The sequence below is a fragment of the Papaver somniferum genome, unplaced genomic scaffold (assembly GCF_003573695.1).
Source record: "Papaver somniferum cultivar HN1 unplaced genomic scaffold, ASM357369v1 unplaced-scaffold_131, whole genome shotgun sequence".
Classification (NCBI taxonomy): Eukaryota; Viridiplantae; Streptophyta; class Magnoliopsida; order Ranunculales; family Papaveraceae; genus Papaver; species Papaver somniferum.
Genome location: NW_020622270.1, coordinates 3319091 through 3333700, shown reverse-complemented (window position 1 = coordinate 3333700; position 14610 = coordinate 3319091). Strand labels below are relative to the sequence as shown.

At 37.5% G+C, this 14610-nt stretch overlaps 1 protein-coding gene across 3 annotated transcripts; it reads left to right on the top strand.

Moving 5' to 3' along the window:
* The first annotated feature begins 3342 nt into the window (after positions 1–3342).
* Positions 3343–13702, top strand: LOC113332482 (PH, RCC1 and FYVE domains-containing protein 1-like). 3 transcript variants are annotated; one of them, XM_026579018.1, is made up of 17 exons: positions 3343–3750; positions 3872–4036; positions 4168–4374; positions 4591–4674; positions 4976–5045; positions 5989–6142; positions 6631–6714; positions 6804–6870; positions 6958–7013; positions 7837–7923; positions 8140–8229; positions 8405–8491; positions 8623–8724; positions 8822–10855; positions 10945–11070; positions 11845–12212; positions 12455–13702. In XM_026579018.1, exons 9-17 carry the CDS (start codon positions 6966–6968, stop codon positions 12999–13001), a joined length of 3489 nt encoding a protein of 1162 aa, XP_026434803.1. In that variant the 5' UTR covers positions 3343–3750; positions 3872–4036; positions 4168–4374; positions 4591–4674; positions 4976–5045; positions 5989–6142; positions 6631–6714; positions 6804–6870; positions 6958–6965; the 3' UTR covers positions 13002–13702. The 3 variants fall into 3 exon arrangements, with proteins under 3 accessions (XP_026434803.1, XP_026434801.1, XP_026434802.1); XM_026579016.1 differs by lacking the exon at positions 3872–4036 and having other exon boundaries at positions 6804–7013; XM_026579017.1 differs by lacking the exon at positions 3343–3750 and having other exon boundaries at positions 3896–3996; positions 6804–7013.
* Positions 13703–14610: the final 908 nt, after the last annotated feature.

Sequence of the window (14610 nt, the reverse complement as noted above, 5' to 3'; positions counted from 1 at the left end):
GTCCCACCAACTTTCACCCGATCGTTAAATATTCCACCGATCAATGAAATAAATGCATCCGAAAATGTTTTCGGTTATGTCGGGCTTTTCGTTATTTTTTCTGCATCATGTCGTTTATTTCGGTTTTGGTTTTCTTGCCATTTTAATCGTCTATTAGAACAAAACAAGAAATTTTCAAGCCAAAAAAAGTTATGAAACTAGACAAATTTTTGTTCTCAAGTTTTGCATTCAACCGATCAAAAAAACGAAGATTTAAATTGGAAAGACTAAAACACACTTCTCAAACTAGTATAGAACAAACCAAAACACACTACTCACGTAGTTACAAAACTAACTGTTACAGACTCTCTATTAAAACCTTACAAAGAAAACGCTACAAAGAAATAAAATGCTATAAAAAAATAAAAATGTCACATAATCAAGTATTGGAGGAAATGATTCCCGTTAAACATTTGCTCATATCCTTATAATTGGTTAGAAGCGACCAATACAGGTCGACCAATAGGGAGCGGTGCAATATACCATAGCTAATATTGCTAATCAACTAACCAATAACATATGAATTTTTGGATTTTAAAAGAACAAAAACGAAGAAATACGCTAAAGTAATAAATAAATTCAACTAGAGGAGAGGGAATCCGTAACCAGGGTTTACAGATTCCACCATTAAAGAGAAAATTAAAATCATAAATCTTAATTAATTATGTCTGTTCAAAATTTTCAGTGACAACATCTATCAAATATATAGCTTCTAAAGTATTACTTATACCCATAAGCATAACTCATCAAACAATTGTCCCAAACATAAATTATCAAACAAGAAACAAATAATCAAGTGAAGCTAATTGAATGATTAAAGTTGGGTGTTTGTTTTACATAAAGATGGTGAAGTAACAACATATATTCTACGTAAAATCAATAGAAAAAACTCAACAAAGTATATATTTAATTATAAAAAACCTAATACCAAATATCTTCAATTTAATCATGGTCTATGATTTCCATCTTAAAAACCTTAATTATAAAATCTACCAAAACATAGTTATGGATTCTTTAAAACCGATAAATAAATTACAAATTACAAGAGAAAAAAAATTAAACAAATAATCAATCATTTGTTGGATATTTTCAACAAACCTTAATTTTAGACGCTAAAGTTTGAGTGGCCCCACCCCCATCCAATAAAGCTTACGGGGATCACCAATTTCAGGATTAGTCTGTGAAGAAATTTTGAACAAAAAAAGGAGAGAAACTAAGGGTGGACTAAAATTGATGGATCGTTACATCTAGGCAGCCATTAAGCTAAGTCTTATGGGCTAGATTAGCCAAAAAGTGTTGCAATTAAAAAAATAAATTGTCTATTTGTTAACACTAGTTCTCTCTCCTACCATTTGCTCGCATGTGAACTAGCAGCGAGATAGTTGCACTGAATGGTTTAGCGCCACAAAAATCACCTTTTCGCTTAATGGTGTAGTGCAGATTGATTTGTTTTTTGGTTTGACGGCCTGAGATAGCTTGCGCTGAACCTAGGCGTTGTTTGATACTGCGACTAACATTGCTAGATTAACATTCCCATAGGACTTATGCTTAGTCCTATGGGTTAGATTGAGCTGCTAGATTAGCAGAAAAGTGTTGCAGTTCAAAAAAAGTGTGGCCTATTTGTTAACACTAGTTCTCTCTCCTAGCATTCGCTCGCAGTTGAAGTAACAGTGAGATTGAAGCGTTGAATGGTTCAGCGCTCAAAAAGTGACCTTTTCGCTGAATGGCTCAGCGCTTGGAGATTAATTTTCTGATCTAATGGCTGAGATTTAAAGCGCTGAACCAAACAGCGCTGAACAATGGTCTTAGATGACGTGGACCGCTAATCTAACTACTAAATTAAGGCTCTCATAGGACTTATGAGTTTGCCCTTGCTGACGTGAATTACTAATCTAGCTGCTAAATTAGCATCCATAGAACTAACAACACGTTTGTTTCTTCCTCTATATAGGTAGAGTGTTCTATATAGAGGTTTACCTCTATATCTATATAAATATCACTATATAATCTCTCTTAAAATCATGTTTGTTTGACCACTATCTAACAACTCTATATTGTGTACCCAATTTTATATATTTCTCATTTTACCCTTATAATATTCAAAAAATCCATGAATATCCATTACAACCAAAGATGTTCAAAAATTCCAAAAGGAAAAAAATGTATTAGAAAATACAACCAAAGATGTTCACTTTTTCTGAAACGGAGCGAAAGTATAACTTTTTTCTGAAACGGGGTAAAAATATCACTTTTTCTGAAACGGATCAAAAATATCACTTTATCTGAAACGGGTGAAAGTATCACTTTATCTGAAACGGCAAAAGTATCACTTTATCTGAAACGGGCGAAAGTATCACTTTTTCTGAAACGGAAAAAAAATCACCTTTTCTGAAACAGGGCAAAAATCACTTTTTCTGAAACGGGCCAAAAACATAACTTTTTCTGAAACAGAACGAAAATATCACTTTTTCTGAAACGGGATAAAATTTTCACTTTTTCTGAAACAGGGCAAAAATATCACTTTTTCTGAAACATGGAAAAAATCACTTTTTCTGAAACGGAGCAAAAATATCACTTTTTCTGAAACGGCGCGAAAGTATCACTTTTTATGAAGCATGCGAAAGTATCACTTTTTCTGAAACGAGGCGAAAATATCACTTTTTCTGAAACGGCGTGAAAGTATCACTTTTTCTGAAACGGGGGAAGTATCACTTTTTCTGAAACGGGGCTAAAGTGTCACTTTTTCTGCAACGGAGCAAAATATCACTTTTTTCTGAAACAGCGCGAAAATATCTCTTTTTCTGAAACGGGCGAAAGTATCACTTTTCTTGAAACATGTAAAATTTTAGATTTTAAATTAAGGAATTATTTTTGGACATTATAAGTTTGTTCGAGGATATATCAGTCATTTGAAGATTTAATAGAGGTAGAGGCTCAAAGATAGCACCTCATTGGTGCTATTTGATTTCCTCTATATAGATAGAGACTTGCCTCTATCTTTGTAGAGGTAGTGGAAAAAACAAACACCAAATAAATAGGACCCACCACTATATACAGGTTAGCCTCTACATAGAGTAAAAAACAAACATGATGTAAATCTTAGGAGGTTGCCTATCTAACATGGACGGTTAATCTAGCTATTAGATTAGCAAACCGGAGGACTAAGCCTTAACTGTTGTTTTGGATCCCGGCGAGGGTTTAGAAACCCCACCCTCACCAAACCCTAAGAAGTAAGAAGGAAGGGCGTGGACTTCCACCTCTATTGGTCCAACCATCCCAGCGCTGCCGGAAAGAAAAGTACCCCGGAAAACACCCAGAGCTTAAATGACTGAAGAGACAGTACTACTCTTCAGATGTTTCCTGAAAGCTTAGAGTTTGAATATTGAGAGGTAATAATCCCATTCGCACTCGCAGGATCCACATTTGAAAGGTAAACTCCCACAATCTCGCAGACCTACACTTCAGAAACCAAAAACCCCTTTCTCCCCAAAATCTCATCTCAACAATGGCGGCAACATCAACTCACACTGTTCTTCCTATTAAACCCACGCAATCTTCAATTTCCATCAAAGGGTTCTTAGAAAAACTTGATTTCATAAAGTACGAGTTACCAAAATCTAGGGGTTTTGGACTTCAGCAGAAATTTATTGTTTCTGCTATTAAAGATGCGGTTTCGACCACAGAACCTTCATCTTCTTGGGGCAGGTCTTGGTAATGTCAATTTCATTTTTGTAGTTATTATTGATAAGTTCCTTTATGCTTGAATTCTTCTGGGTTATCATTTTTCTTTTTGACCTAGTTTTAGGTTGATGTTTGAATTTGGGTTTTGTAGGATATTAAGTTATCAAAAAATTGGGAAAAAAAGGAGGAACAATCTTGGGTTGATTTGAGAGTGATGTGCTTAGAGTTTCCATTGGAGAATGAAGGAATGCAATGATTATGTTATGAATTACATTGGTATACCAGTTCTGAGAAGGAGAGCATAAAGTCTAATTTAGTAATTACTGAAGCTTTAGGACTGCAAATAGTCTAATTACTGTTTGACACTTTGTGTGGTACTAAAGTATATTCATACCAGCACTAATTTCTACTGTTTTTAGCTAAGACTGAATTTCGTTACAAATGCAGGACGTCATACAGTTTCTGTATTTGTTGGTGATTAAAATGGAATGATAAACCGAATTGCAGAAGTATTTGCTAGAAGGGGTTATGATGTTGAGTCGCTTGCTCTCGGTTTGAATAAGGACAAAGCACTCTTCAGAATAGTTGTTTCTGGAGCTGACAGTGTTACAGCAAGTGGTAGAGCAGCTTCACAAGATTGTGAATGTCTTGAAGGTACTGATCTCATCCCAGAACTTTCAGTTGCAAATTTCTATTAGATAGTTGCCCTCCAGTGACATTAATGTTCCAACTTACTTGTATTACTTGGTGCGTAAATTATGCTGAAGTGGTTTCCTTCTGTAGATCTCTCTTTCACACACACATACACACACAAACCTCTCTCCCATTTTCGCTTATCGACCTAACATTTTGTTTGATTGAATTTATAAGGTGGAAAATCTCTCATCGGAACCGCAGGTAGAACATGAACTGATGCTTGTCAAACTCAATGCTTATGAAAATAATCGTGCAGAGGTAACTATTTCCCTAAATGTCATCTCTTTAGTAGGGAATTCTGATTTGAGGACCAACCATCAGCTAGTCTAGTTGTTAAGTCACCCTTCTGCAATCTTCATTATGCTTAGTTTTGGGACCAGGTCATGTAACGTTTGGGTTCGGGGTCTTCTCCGACGCGTCCCAGCAGACATATCTGAAAACCATCTGTGATACCACTTTGGGGTAAAAAAAGGACTGGTGTGGCGTTTAGAAAATGCAGTTCTCCTACCTTTGTTTTTGTTTGGGGTGTTAACTTAATATCTTTTATTTTAATCTTCAGATAATGTGGTTGGTGGACATATTCAGAGCAGAATTTGTCAACATTTCTTAGGACTAAGCTAAATATAAAGGTGCTTATGAAAGTTTCCTTCCTGAATTGGTTCTTTGTTTCATGCATACATTGTTTCTTTTTTTAAGCAAACGAAAATATTATACCGAAGAACGCCTCCACCAGTCGACTAGACAGCCATACGAGTGGATGGTCCAAAAAGTGGTATCAAGCTCCACAGCAGTACAGGAATAATAATTAGTTAATTACAAGCCAAGTTGGAAGACTTAACCTTGCCAACTTTTACCCAACAGAAAACATTATTATAATCTAGAAATGTAAAGAGATGACCATCCATACACCAATCTTCATTGAATTCATAAGTTTTTTCCTTGGTCTCAGTTGTAGTTTTTCCAATCATAGGAGATGCCTGTTCCACCCAATAATGGTGGTGATGAAGCTTCTTTCCTTTCAAGAGATATAACATTGTAGGCTTTGTAACCGAAGGATTGCACAATTTCATTAGAAAAACTGTAGTCCCGTGAAAGATCCCAAGTCTTCTACTAACTAAAGTAGAGCTGCCACGCCGACTCAAGGGGATCAAGGCAGTCTTCAAGATAGAAGACCAAATTTAGGTGAGGTAGTTAACCTCTGCAAATTGCAAGCATTTCATGCATACCCTGTTGGTAGTGTGACATGGACGGTAGAATTTGGTTTGGTGTTGGCTGTATGTATAAAATACTTGTTAGACAAAACGAATAAAAGAGTTTGTTTGTATTGGGCCTTAAGATATTCTTCAGTTTTCAGTTTGTTTGTGTTGGTAAAAAAGAAGATATTCTTTAAAAAGGAAATTTTCGCCTAAGTCAAATGGCTAAAGTGGTTTGATGCCACTTTTAAAATAAAAGAGTTCATGAGAGAACTTGTTAGTTTAAGCCCCCAATTTTAAAATATCAGTTCCTAAACTGTAATTATCTTACTTACGATCAGGTTCTTCATGCTTGTTTTGACGCTGTTGTTGCCTTCAGGATGACTAGGAACTTGATGGCTATAAAGGCAAGTAAGTCATAATTTGGGGGATTTTGTGGAATGCTGGATCTTAGTTGAGGGTTTACATGGGGTGTGCTGTCCTGTTTCAAAGGATTTGGAGCATATGGTGATGATATTGGACAGTTGGAGAAGGTAATTAGTTTCTGTTTATATTCTGTTGAAAAGTCAAAACTAAGTAGTTTCTGTTTTAATCCAGTCAAGGGTAAATGGGTTTCTGGGAAAGCCCTTAAAGTGACATCTGGGTTTTAAAGGATGTTAACTTGTAACATGATGGAAAATTGTGTAGGGGGTATATTGAAAAGTTCCCAAAATAACGGGACCTTGTTGTAAACCACTTTCAAAAAAGGGACATATCAGTAGAAAGCCCCTTTTCCTTCCAATGTTGGAAGTCAAGTCTTAGTGGCATCACAGTAATTGCTTTGCAACATTTGCCCACTTTGTTAACAGAAATTATATTAAGACTAAATTTGGTAATTGGTTTAATTTCTGGTGTTGTTTCCGCTACTTTTGGAAATTCCCTCAACCACCAACCATGGGAGATATTACCATAATTTTCGGTTCATCAATCCACATTTCCCAGGTTCTGATCTTTCCTTGGTTTCCGGATGAATCATTTTCAGGTTATACAATCTGATCAAAAATTTCAGATCAAACTTTTTTCATGAATTTTTCTTCAAGCATCTTAGAATCATAGACAATTGCAGGTATGTCCAACTCATCCTTATGTTATAAGGAATTAATCAGTTTGCATAATGTTCTAATTCATTTATAATGTTATTGTTGATTTCTAAAGGAAGATAGATCGAGAAATTGATGTTAGGCCACGAAAGAAGAAAACATTGTCATCTATGACGACTGAGGTACAAAGGTTGAAGAACCTGATGCAGTTGTTTGGAACATTTTACGCATCTCCGTCGTCTCCATCTGATTCTTCACAATTATTTCAGATGATGGAATGGCAGATCCAGTCAGTTATGGGAATTCTGGACGTGACATTGAACAAGTTAGTAGTAGTTTTCTCAATCAATTTTCATTTTTCTTTCATGTTTTGCTAGATGTATGTCTTTGGGTGTAATTTCAATACAAGAAACATTTTTCTACATGCTTCCCAATTCTGTGTTGTTTTGATCGCATCATTCTGTACCTCAATGCTTTTAACTCCCCAGATAATGTGTTTTAGTTAATCTTTTGTATATATCTCTCCATTCGAGCTTAATACATGCCATCTTTAATTAGTCATATGGGTGAAATCATGGTAACTGATAATTGAGAATCTTATGTATGTGCACATGATGTCAAGTGGTTTGATCTATTAGAAGGGTAGAGAGAATGCTAGCCGTATAGTTTAGAGACTACCACACATAAGCGGACCTCACGGGAGTACTCCTTCAACCATTCTTCTTGACCAAAATAATCCTTCTACAAGTGCATTCAACCACAACTCTAAACATTTTGTATGTTTGCTTTTGCCATTGTAACCTGAAGAGCTCTAGTTCTGTGTTTTTTGTACTTCTTTTATTGCCTTGAGTATAAGACTTTATTAATCTGCAAAACTACGTAAAACAAATTCGTTCAAAATAAAAAACTAATAAGTATAGATTAAGATGTAACTATGTCGTGTTTACGCACTCATCACTCTAATGCATGAAAATTAAACAATAGCGAAAATATATCGAGTGGTAGGCTGGTAGCAGATTTCTAAGAAAAGGAAGAAAAATAAGAATGGGTGTGTTCCATGCGTCAGTAATCTGAAGTGGTTATTACTGTAATAGAAGTCGACGTATATGATATTATCTTTAATCTGAATTCTTCTTTCTCCTTTGAAGGCACTTGTTGTTCTGAAGAAAGGCACTCAACTAATCAAGTATAGTCGCAAAGGGAAGCCTAAACTTTGTCCATTCAGAATATCCCCTGTAAGTAATACTGTTTATATAATTACCTATTTCTGAGGTATTTACGCAGTTGACTCTAGCAAGTTATTATGTAATGGAGAGTCAAATTGCCTCGTTTTGTTGTGTAGTATGTTGATACTTCAAGTTATTATGTAATGGACAGATATGTACTTCTTATTATTTTTATTTTTCTTATAACTGTATGAGCCAGTTCTTATAATACTAAGTTATTATCAGGATGAAGCAACACTTATTTGGTACTCACGTGGAGAAGAAAGAAATTTGAAGTTATCTTCCGTCTCACGGATTATTGCTGGGCAGAGAACTGTGAGGCATTCTTTTGATTTTTTTACATTAGCACATTTGACTTGCTTATGTCAACAATCTTTATCTGATGTTACTAATCCATACTTTTGACAGGACTAGACACATTATATATTTATATACCTATTCCAACTAAAGAAGGCATTCATATACTTATATTCTTTGATGATACCTGCAGGCTGTCTTTAGGAGGTACCTGCGCCCTGAAAAAGAATATTTATCGTTTTCTCTTATCTATAAAAACGGGGAAAGATCTCTTGATCTGGTTAGTAAACTGAACTTGGTTTTCTTCTTTTTGCCAATACAGCATCATTCAAATAAAACTGCGCTCAATATTCAATATCTTACTCTCACGTCCAATTCTTACTCTTATATCCAATTATTCTTACTCCGTAGATATGCAAGGACAAAACTGAAGCAGAGGTGTGGTTTGCGGGTCTTAAGGAATTGATATCCACAGGCCAGCAAAGTAGGCGTAGCAGAAGTGAACTTCCTGATGTTAGTTCTTGTTCCAAATATTTATTTTTGGTTACTGATTGATTGAGATGCATCAGCTTCAATAATTTAATCCCTTTCTTTGTGTACAAACTTTCAGTTTCAAGAAGGTGGCCTTTTATTTGGTGCAGCATTAGAAGTTTCTTCAACTCTTTCCCGTGAAAATCCTCTGAATTTGATAAGCCCCGATGTTGGGTCAGATCGTGCAAGTATGCAAAGACCAAGTAATGCAGAGGGTGGTTTCCGGATTAGTGTTTCAAGTGCAGCTCCTAGCTATTCAAGTCAAGGTAGTGGACCAGATGATATAGAATCTTTAGGTGATGTATACGTTTGGGGAGAAGTTTATAGTGATGGGAATTTGAACGAGGGGTCTGTGACCTCTTTCCCTTCAAAAAGTGATGTGCTTCTTCCTAAGCCCTTAGAGTCAACTGTAGTTCTAGATGTACATCAGATTTCTTCTGGTTCTAGGCATGCTGCTCTTGTAACCAGGCAAGGTGAGGTTTTCTCATGGGGTGAACAATTTGGTGGACGGCTTGGTCATGGAATTGATAAAGATTGCAGTTGTCCTCGTCTGGTTGAATTTTTGGCAGTGAACAATGTGGAATATATTGCATGCGGTGAGTATCATACATGCGCTATATCTACGGCTGGTGATCTATTTACGTGGGGGGATGGTACCTATTTCGCTGGCCTTCTTGGTCATTCCACTGAAGTTGGCCACTGGGCACCTAAAAGAGTTTCTGGTCCCATAGAAGGACTTCAAGTTTTGTCTGTTGCATGTGGGTCATGGCATTCAGCACTGGCCACTACAAGTGGACAATTGTTTACATTTGGTAACGGGGCGTTTGGTGCTTTAGGCCATGGTAATCTCGAGAGTGTTTCATTCCCAAGAGAGGTTGAATCTTTGAGCGGCTTTAAGGCTGTTAAGGTTGCATGTGGTATCTGGCACACTGCAGCTGTTGTAGAGGTTATGGGTCAGCAAGGAACAGCTATATCTAGAAAGTTATTCACGTGGGGTGATGGTGACAAATACCGATTAGGTCATGGGGACAAGGATGCTCGTCTGGTTCCTACATGTGTCGCTCCACTTATTGATTACAATTTCCTAACGATGGCATGTGGAGAGAATATAACTGTTGCCTTAACAACATCAGGGCATGTGTTTACCATGGGAAGCACAGCTTATGGTCAGTTAGGCAATCCATTGTCTAATGGTAAATTACCATGCTTGGTACAGGATAAATTAGTTGGTGAATTTGTTGAAGAGGTTTCATGCGGTGCATGCCATGTTGCGGTCCTAACATCAAGAAGTGAAGTTTTCACCTGGGGTTCTGGTGCAAATGGTAGACTGGGGCACGGGGATACTGATGATCGCAAAGCTCCAACCCTAGTTGAAGCCCTCAGAGAGAGGCATGTTAAAAGCATTTCATGTGGCTCGAATTTCACTGCAAGCATATGCATTCATAAGTGGGTGTCAGGTGCAGACCAATCGCTATGTTCTGGGTGTAGGCAAGCATTTGGTTTTACCAGAAAGAGACATAACTGTTACCATTGTGGTCTGGTGCATTGTCATGCTTGCAGTTCCAAAAAAGCCTCAAGAGCTGCATTAGCTCCAATTCCAGGAAAGCCACATCGTGTATGTGATTCTTGTTATACGAAACTTAAAGCATCGGAAAATGGCAGTGTCTCTTCCTCTATTAGGAAGAATTTAGGTCCTCGAAGATCAATGGACATCAGGGAGAGGTTGGACAAGCTGGATCTAAGGCCTTCAAAGCCTCTGTTGTCTTCTGGTACAGAAGCACTGAAGCACCCTGATGTCAGGTCATTTAAGCAAGGTGGAGCGAGATTTGATTCTCTTTCTACAACAGGAGGTTCCCAAGTTTCGTCTCTCTCCCAACTTAAAGATATTGCTTTTCCAAGTACATTGAGCGCAATTCAACAGGCTTTAAAGCCAGTTGCTACCTCTGCACCTCCTCAGCCTCAGGCTGCAGTACCTTCTAGACCGGCTTCACCATATGCGCGAAAGCCAAGTCCTCCACGCTCTGCGACTCCTGTATTTTCTAAGAGTATTATTGATAGCCTCAAGAAAACAAATGAGCTTTTGAACCAAGAAGTCACGAGGTTGCAAAACCAGGTAAGTGTCGGACTTTTTTTTTCTCTCTTGATATTTTAACATGTCAACCTACTGACCATAAATTGGTTTATATGTGATTGTTAATATAGGTTAAGAGTTTGAAACAGAAGTGTGACACTCAAGAGGTAGAGCTACAGAAATCACAAATAAGAGCAGAGGAAGAATCGTCCAAATGTATACAAGTGATGGAAGTAATCAAGGCTACCGCTGCCCAGGTAATCTCGTCCATCCCAACTTATATTGGTGCAAAATAAGAAGAAGAAAAAAATAAGCGTTCAGAATGAATATCCGAATTAGTTCACATATGATCTGTAAATTGAATGGCTCTAAAGAGTGAGCCTGAAAGTTCATAAAACTAAAAGTAATGGTGTTGCGAATTGCAACATTTGAAAAATTACATGTCTATGGCTCTTCTAACTTGGAAGCGAATCATCTGCGATTCCATAACGTAGAATTCAGCACAATGTTTCATGATATCGACAAGTCAAAACCCTAAGCCCTTATTTTTATAGACTTGTGATTTTTGGGTTAGCAAGTTGAGCCACTTGATACTAGGAGGAACGATACATTATCGCATAAATATGTACCCGCCGTGACACCTCTCGGATGCTTGATTTCTGTAACTTCACTAACTTAACTTCCTGGAAATTAACAAGGAAAGGTACAGTCTTTGGTGAATAAGTTAGAAGGTCTTTCATCTTGAAACAATCAAGTCTTATTTAAAAGTTAGTTCTAATCAGTTTTTGCTACTTAAACTCTATAGAATGCACAACCGGCTATGTGTGATATGATATTAGCATCACCACCCTTCTCTTGTCAATCATTATAATATCGTAGTTATTTTTAGATCACAAAATGCATATAAAGTGAACAATGATATGATGATGATTTAAACTAACGGATTGTTCTCCCTTCACCCACATCCTTATATTTCAGCAATTTATCAACTCGTTCTAATCAGACTGTTATTTGTTCTAAATGTTGTTCAGTTGAAGGCGATGACAGAAACATTACCTGCGGATGTGTATGACAGTGAAACATTAAGAGCCATGCATAGTCAAGTGGAAGCTCTGCTACAAACCAACGGAATGGACACATCAGACACATCTTCCTTCCGGTTTAGAAGCTCAGGGGCTGACCATCAACATATGGACAAGCCTCCTTTGGCCAACGGATCTTCTAGACCATCTACATCTGCCATCATACCTCATCAAAGCAATGAGAATGGTGTTACAACACCTAGGATTTCATCTGCTAATACAGGAGTGGAAGTGACAGAACAATTTGAATCTGGTGTCTACATAACTCTAGTTCAACTACTAAACGGCACCAAAATTTTCAGACGTGTCAGATTTAGGTATTTATCTGCTCAGAGTGTGTTCCACCCTAGATAACTTAATTGGGTTTGTGGTTTTTATGAAGACCTTGATGGGTTTGCTTGTTCTATTTCTCACATAATGATCCCGATTCCACCACATAGCACATTCATAGTAATTTATAAATAACTGCATCAATTTAGCTATAAAATAACATGTCCAGTTTTATACGAGTACTTTTATTGCTCTAGGTATTTCTAACAAATGTTCAACATTTCTGCAGTAAAAGAAAATTTGATGGGCAACAAGCAGCAGAGTGGTGGAAGGAGAACAGTCATAGAGTGTTTATGAAGTACAGGAATCTTGGGGGTGACATTACTCAAATTGGATCCTCCAGCAATGGGAAAACTGCTGAGCAAGAAGATTTGCCGAGGCATTCAGTAAACACAAAAGCTGCTGAGGAAGAAGAGCCAGGCACGCCTTCTGCCAATGCAAAAACGGCCCAGGAAGAAGAGCCAGGGACACCTTCTGCAGACAGGAAAACTACCAAAGAAGAAGAGCCCTCTGCAAATGCAACAAATGAGGAAGAAGAGCCAGGGACACCTGCAGCAGACAGAAAAACTACCGAGGAAGAAAATCCTTCTGCAAATGCAACAAATGCGGAGGAGGAAGTGGTCGATAAGCCTTTGGCTGATGAAACAACTGCTAAAGAAGAAGAAGCAACAACACCTTCTGCCAATGCCACCGGTGATGAAGAAGAGGCAGCGCCAACTTCTGACAAGGAAACGGGTGACAAGGAAAAAGAGCCTGCACCACCTCCTGGAACCTAGTTTCTATAACTGGAGTTGATCAATTTAAAGAAAGAACGTGTACGTCTAAAAGAAGATATATGGTGTTATGGATATGAGATTAGTCAGCATGCCCCTCAGCAGTACAGCTCGAGATTCATTTTTAACCCCAAAAATTAGGTAGGTAAGCAATTTTTGTCATTTTCATTTGATTCATCTTACTGCTGAAAAATGTTGCAGCAAGATACAGTTTCTTACTTTAACTAGAGCTCGTTACAAATACAAGCAAAACACTCCAACACAGATAAGATGCATAACATAACTAATCAACCCATACAATGAAAACAGAGCAAGCACAATTCGGAATTTATTCCTTCATAACTAAAAAAACAGTTGGCAAAATCGGAGATTTAAAATTGTATAAAGGGACATCCTAAATCATTCTTTCATCACAAAATTTCAAAATCATTCTTTCATCACGAAATTTCAAAACTCGGCACCTTGCGACTAACATAATCATACACATCAACTGTCACTGGAATTGCATAAAACACATAATCATACACATCAACTGTCACTGGAATTGCATAAAACATGTTGTTCAGAAAAGAATCCCTATTTCGGCCATGCATGTAACATAAGCTGCCAACAGATATCAGCTATGGTTCAAGAAACGAGCTACATATCTTATACTCTCCTTCTGATCATTATGGGTGATGAAGGTTTGAAATTCGAATTTCTCATTCAAATCCACAGGTTTCTCTTTTTCTATTTGCTCATGCGCATATTTCCGTTCATCTGACTAGAAACCGGCCCACTTATAACGTACCTGCCAGAGGTACCTGTCCAAAGCCCACCAAAATAGAGAGTATTCATCAAACGGATAAGAATGAGAATTTGTTATGACTAAGCTATTTTGCAAGTTGCAACATAATGTCAACCAATTGATATTCGTTCCATGGTTGTAATATTTCTTCACGGTATAGCTACGTCCTAATTAATCTAGAAATAAATATGTCAAATTCATGATACTCTGCTTTGAAAAATTTGAATCGTTCATCTCTGATTCTCTCGGTAATGTGGACGTCCGCTTTTATGTTTGAAAAAACCTGATTTCTGATTTCTTTTCATCACTTTGCATGTCACGCCGGACATAAAATAATGCTTTTGTTTTTCTTGGAAAAAATCTGATTCTTGACAATGTATCTACATCTCCGCCTACCATTAGGTGCGGCGCGGAGACATGCAAATCTAAAGCACACCAGTGTTAGTCCAACATGTATATACTGCAGCTCATAGCCTAGTGGTTCTAGCGGGTGCAGAAGATATACGCGACGGGTGAATACATAAGATCCGGGTTGCAGCACCGCGTTGAAAATTTGACAATCAGCATGGCATGTGATAATTAAGCCGGTTTTTCAACTAAAATTTTCAATGTTTATGTATCCAGTGTCTCGATTGACTCAAGGCGAAAGCAGGCGTCTATGGTGCATGAATTGTAGGAGTCTTGGATGGTAGTCGGATTATCAGACCCGGAGGCATGTCTGTCACTGTTACACCTACCCCTGTCAGAACACACATGTTTAGCCATATATCCATCTTTGTCTGATATGGATCCCACCTACTAGCATCATTCTTTAGAACATTTCAT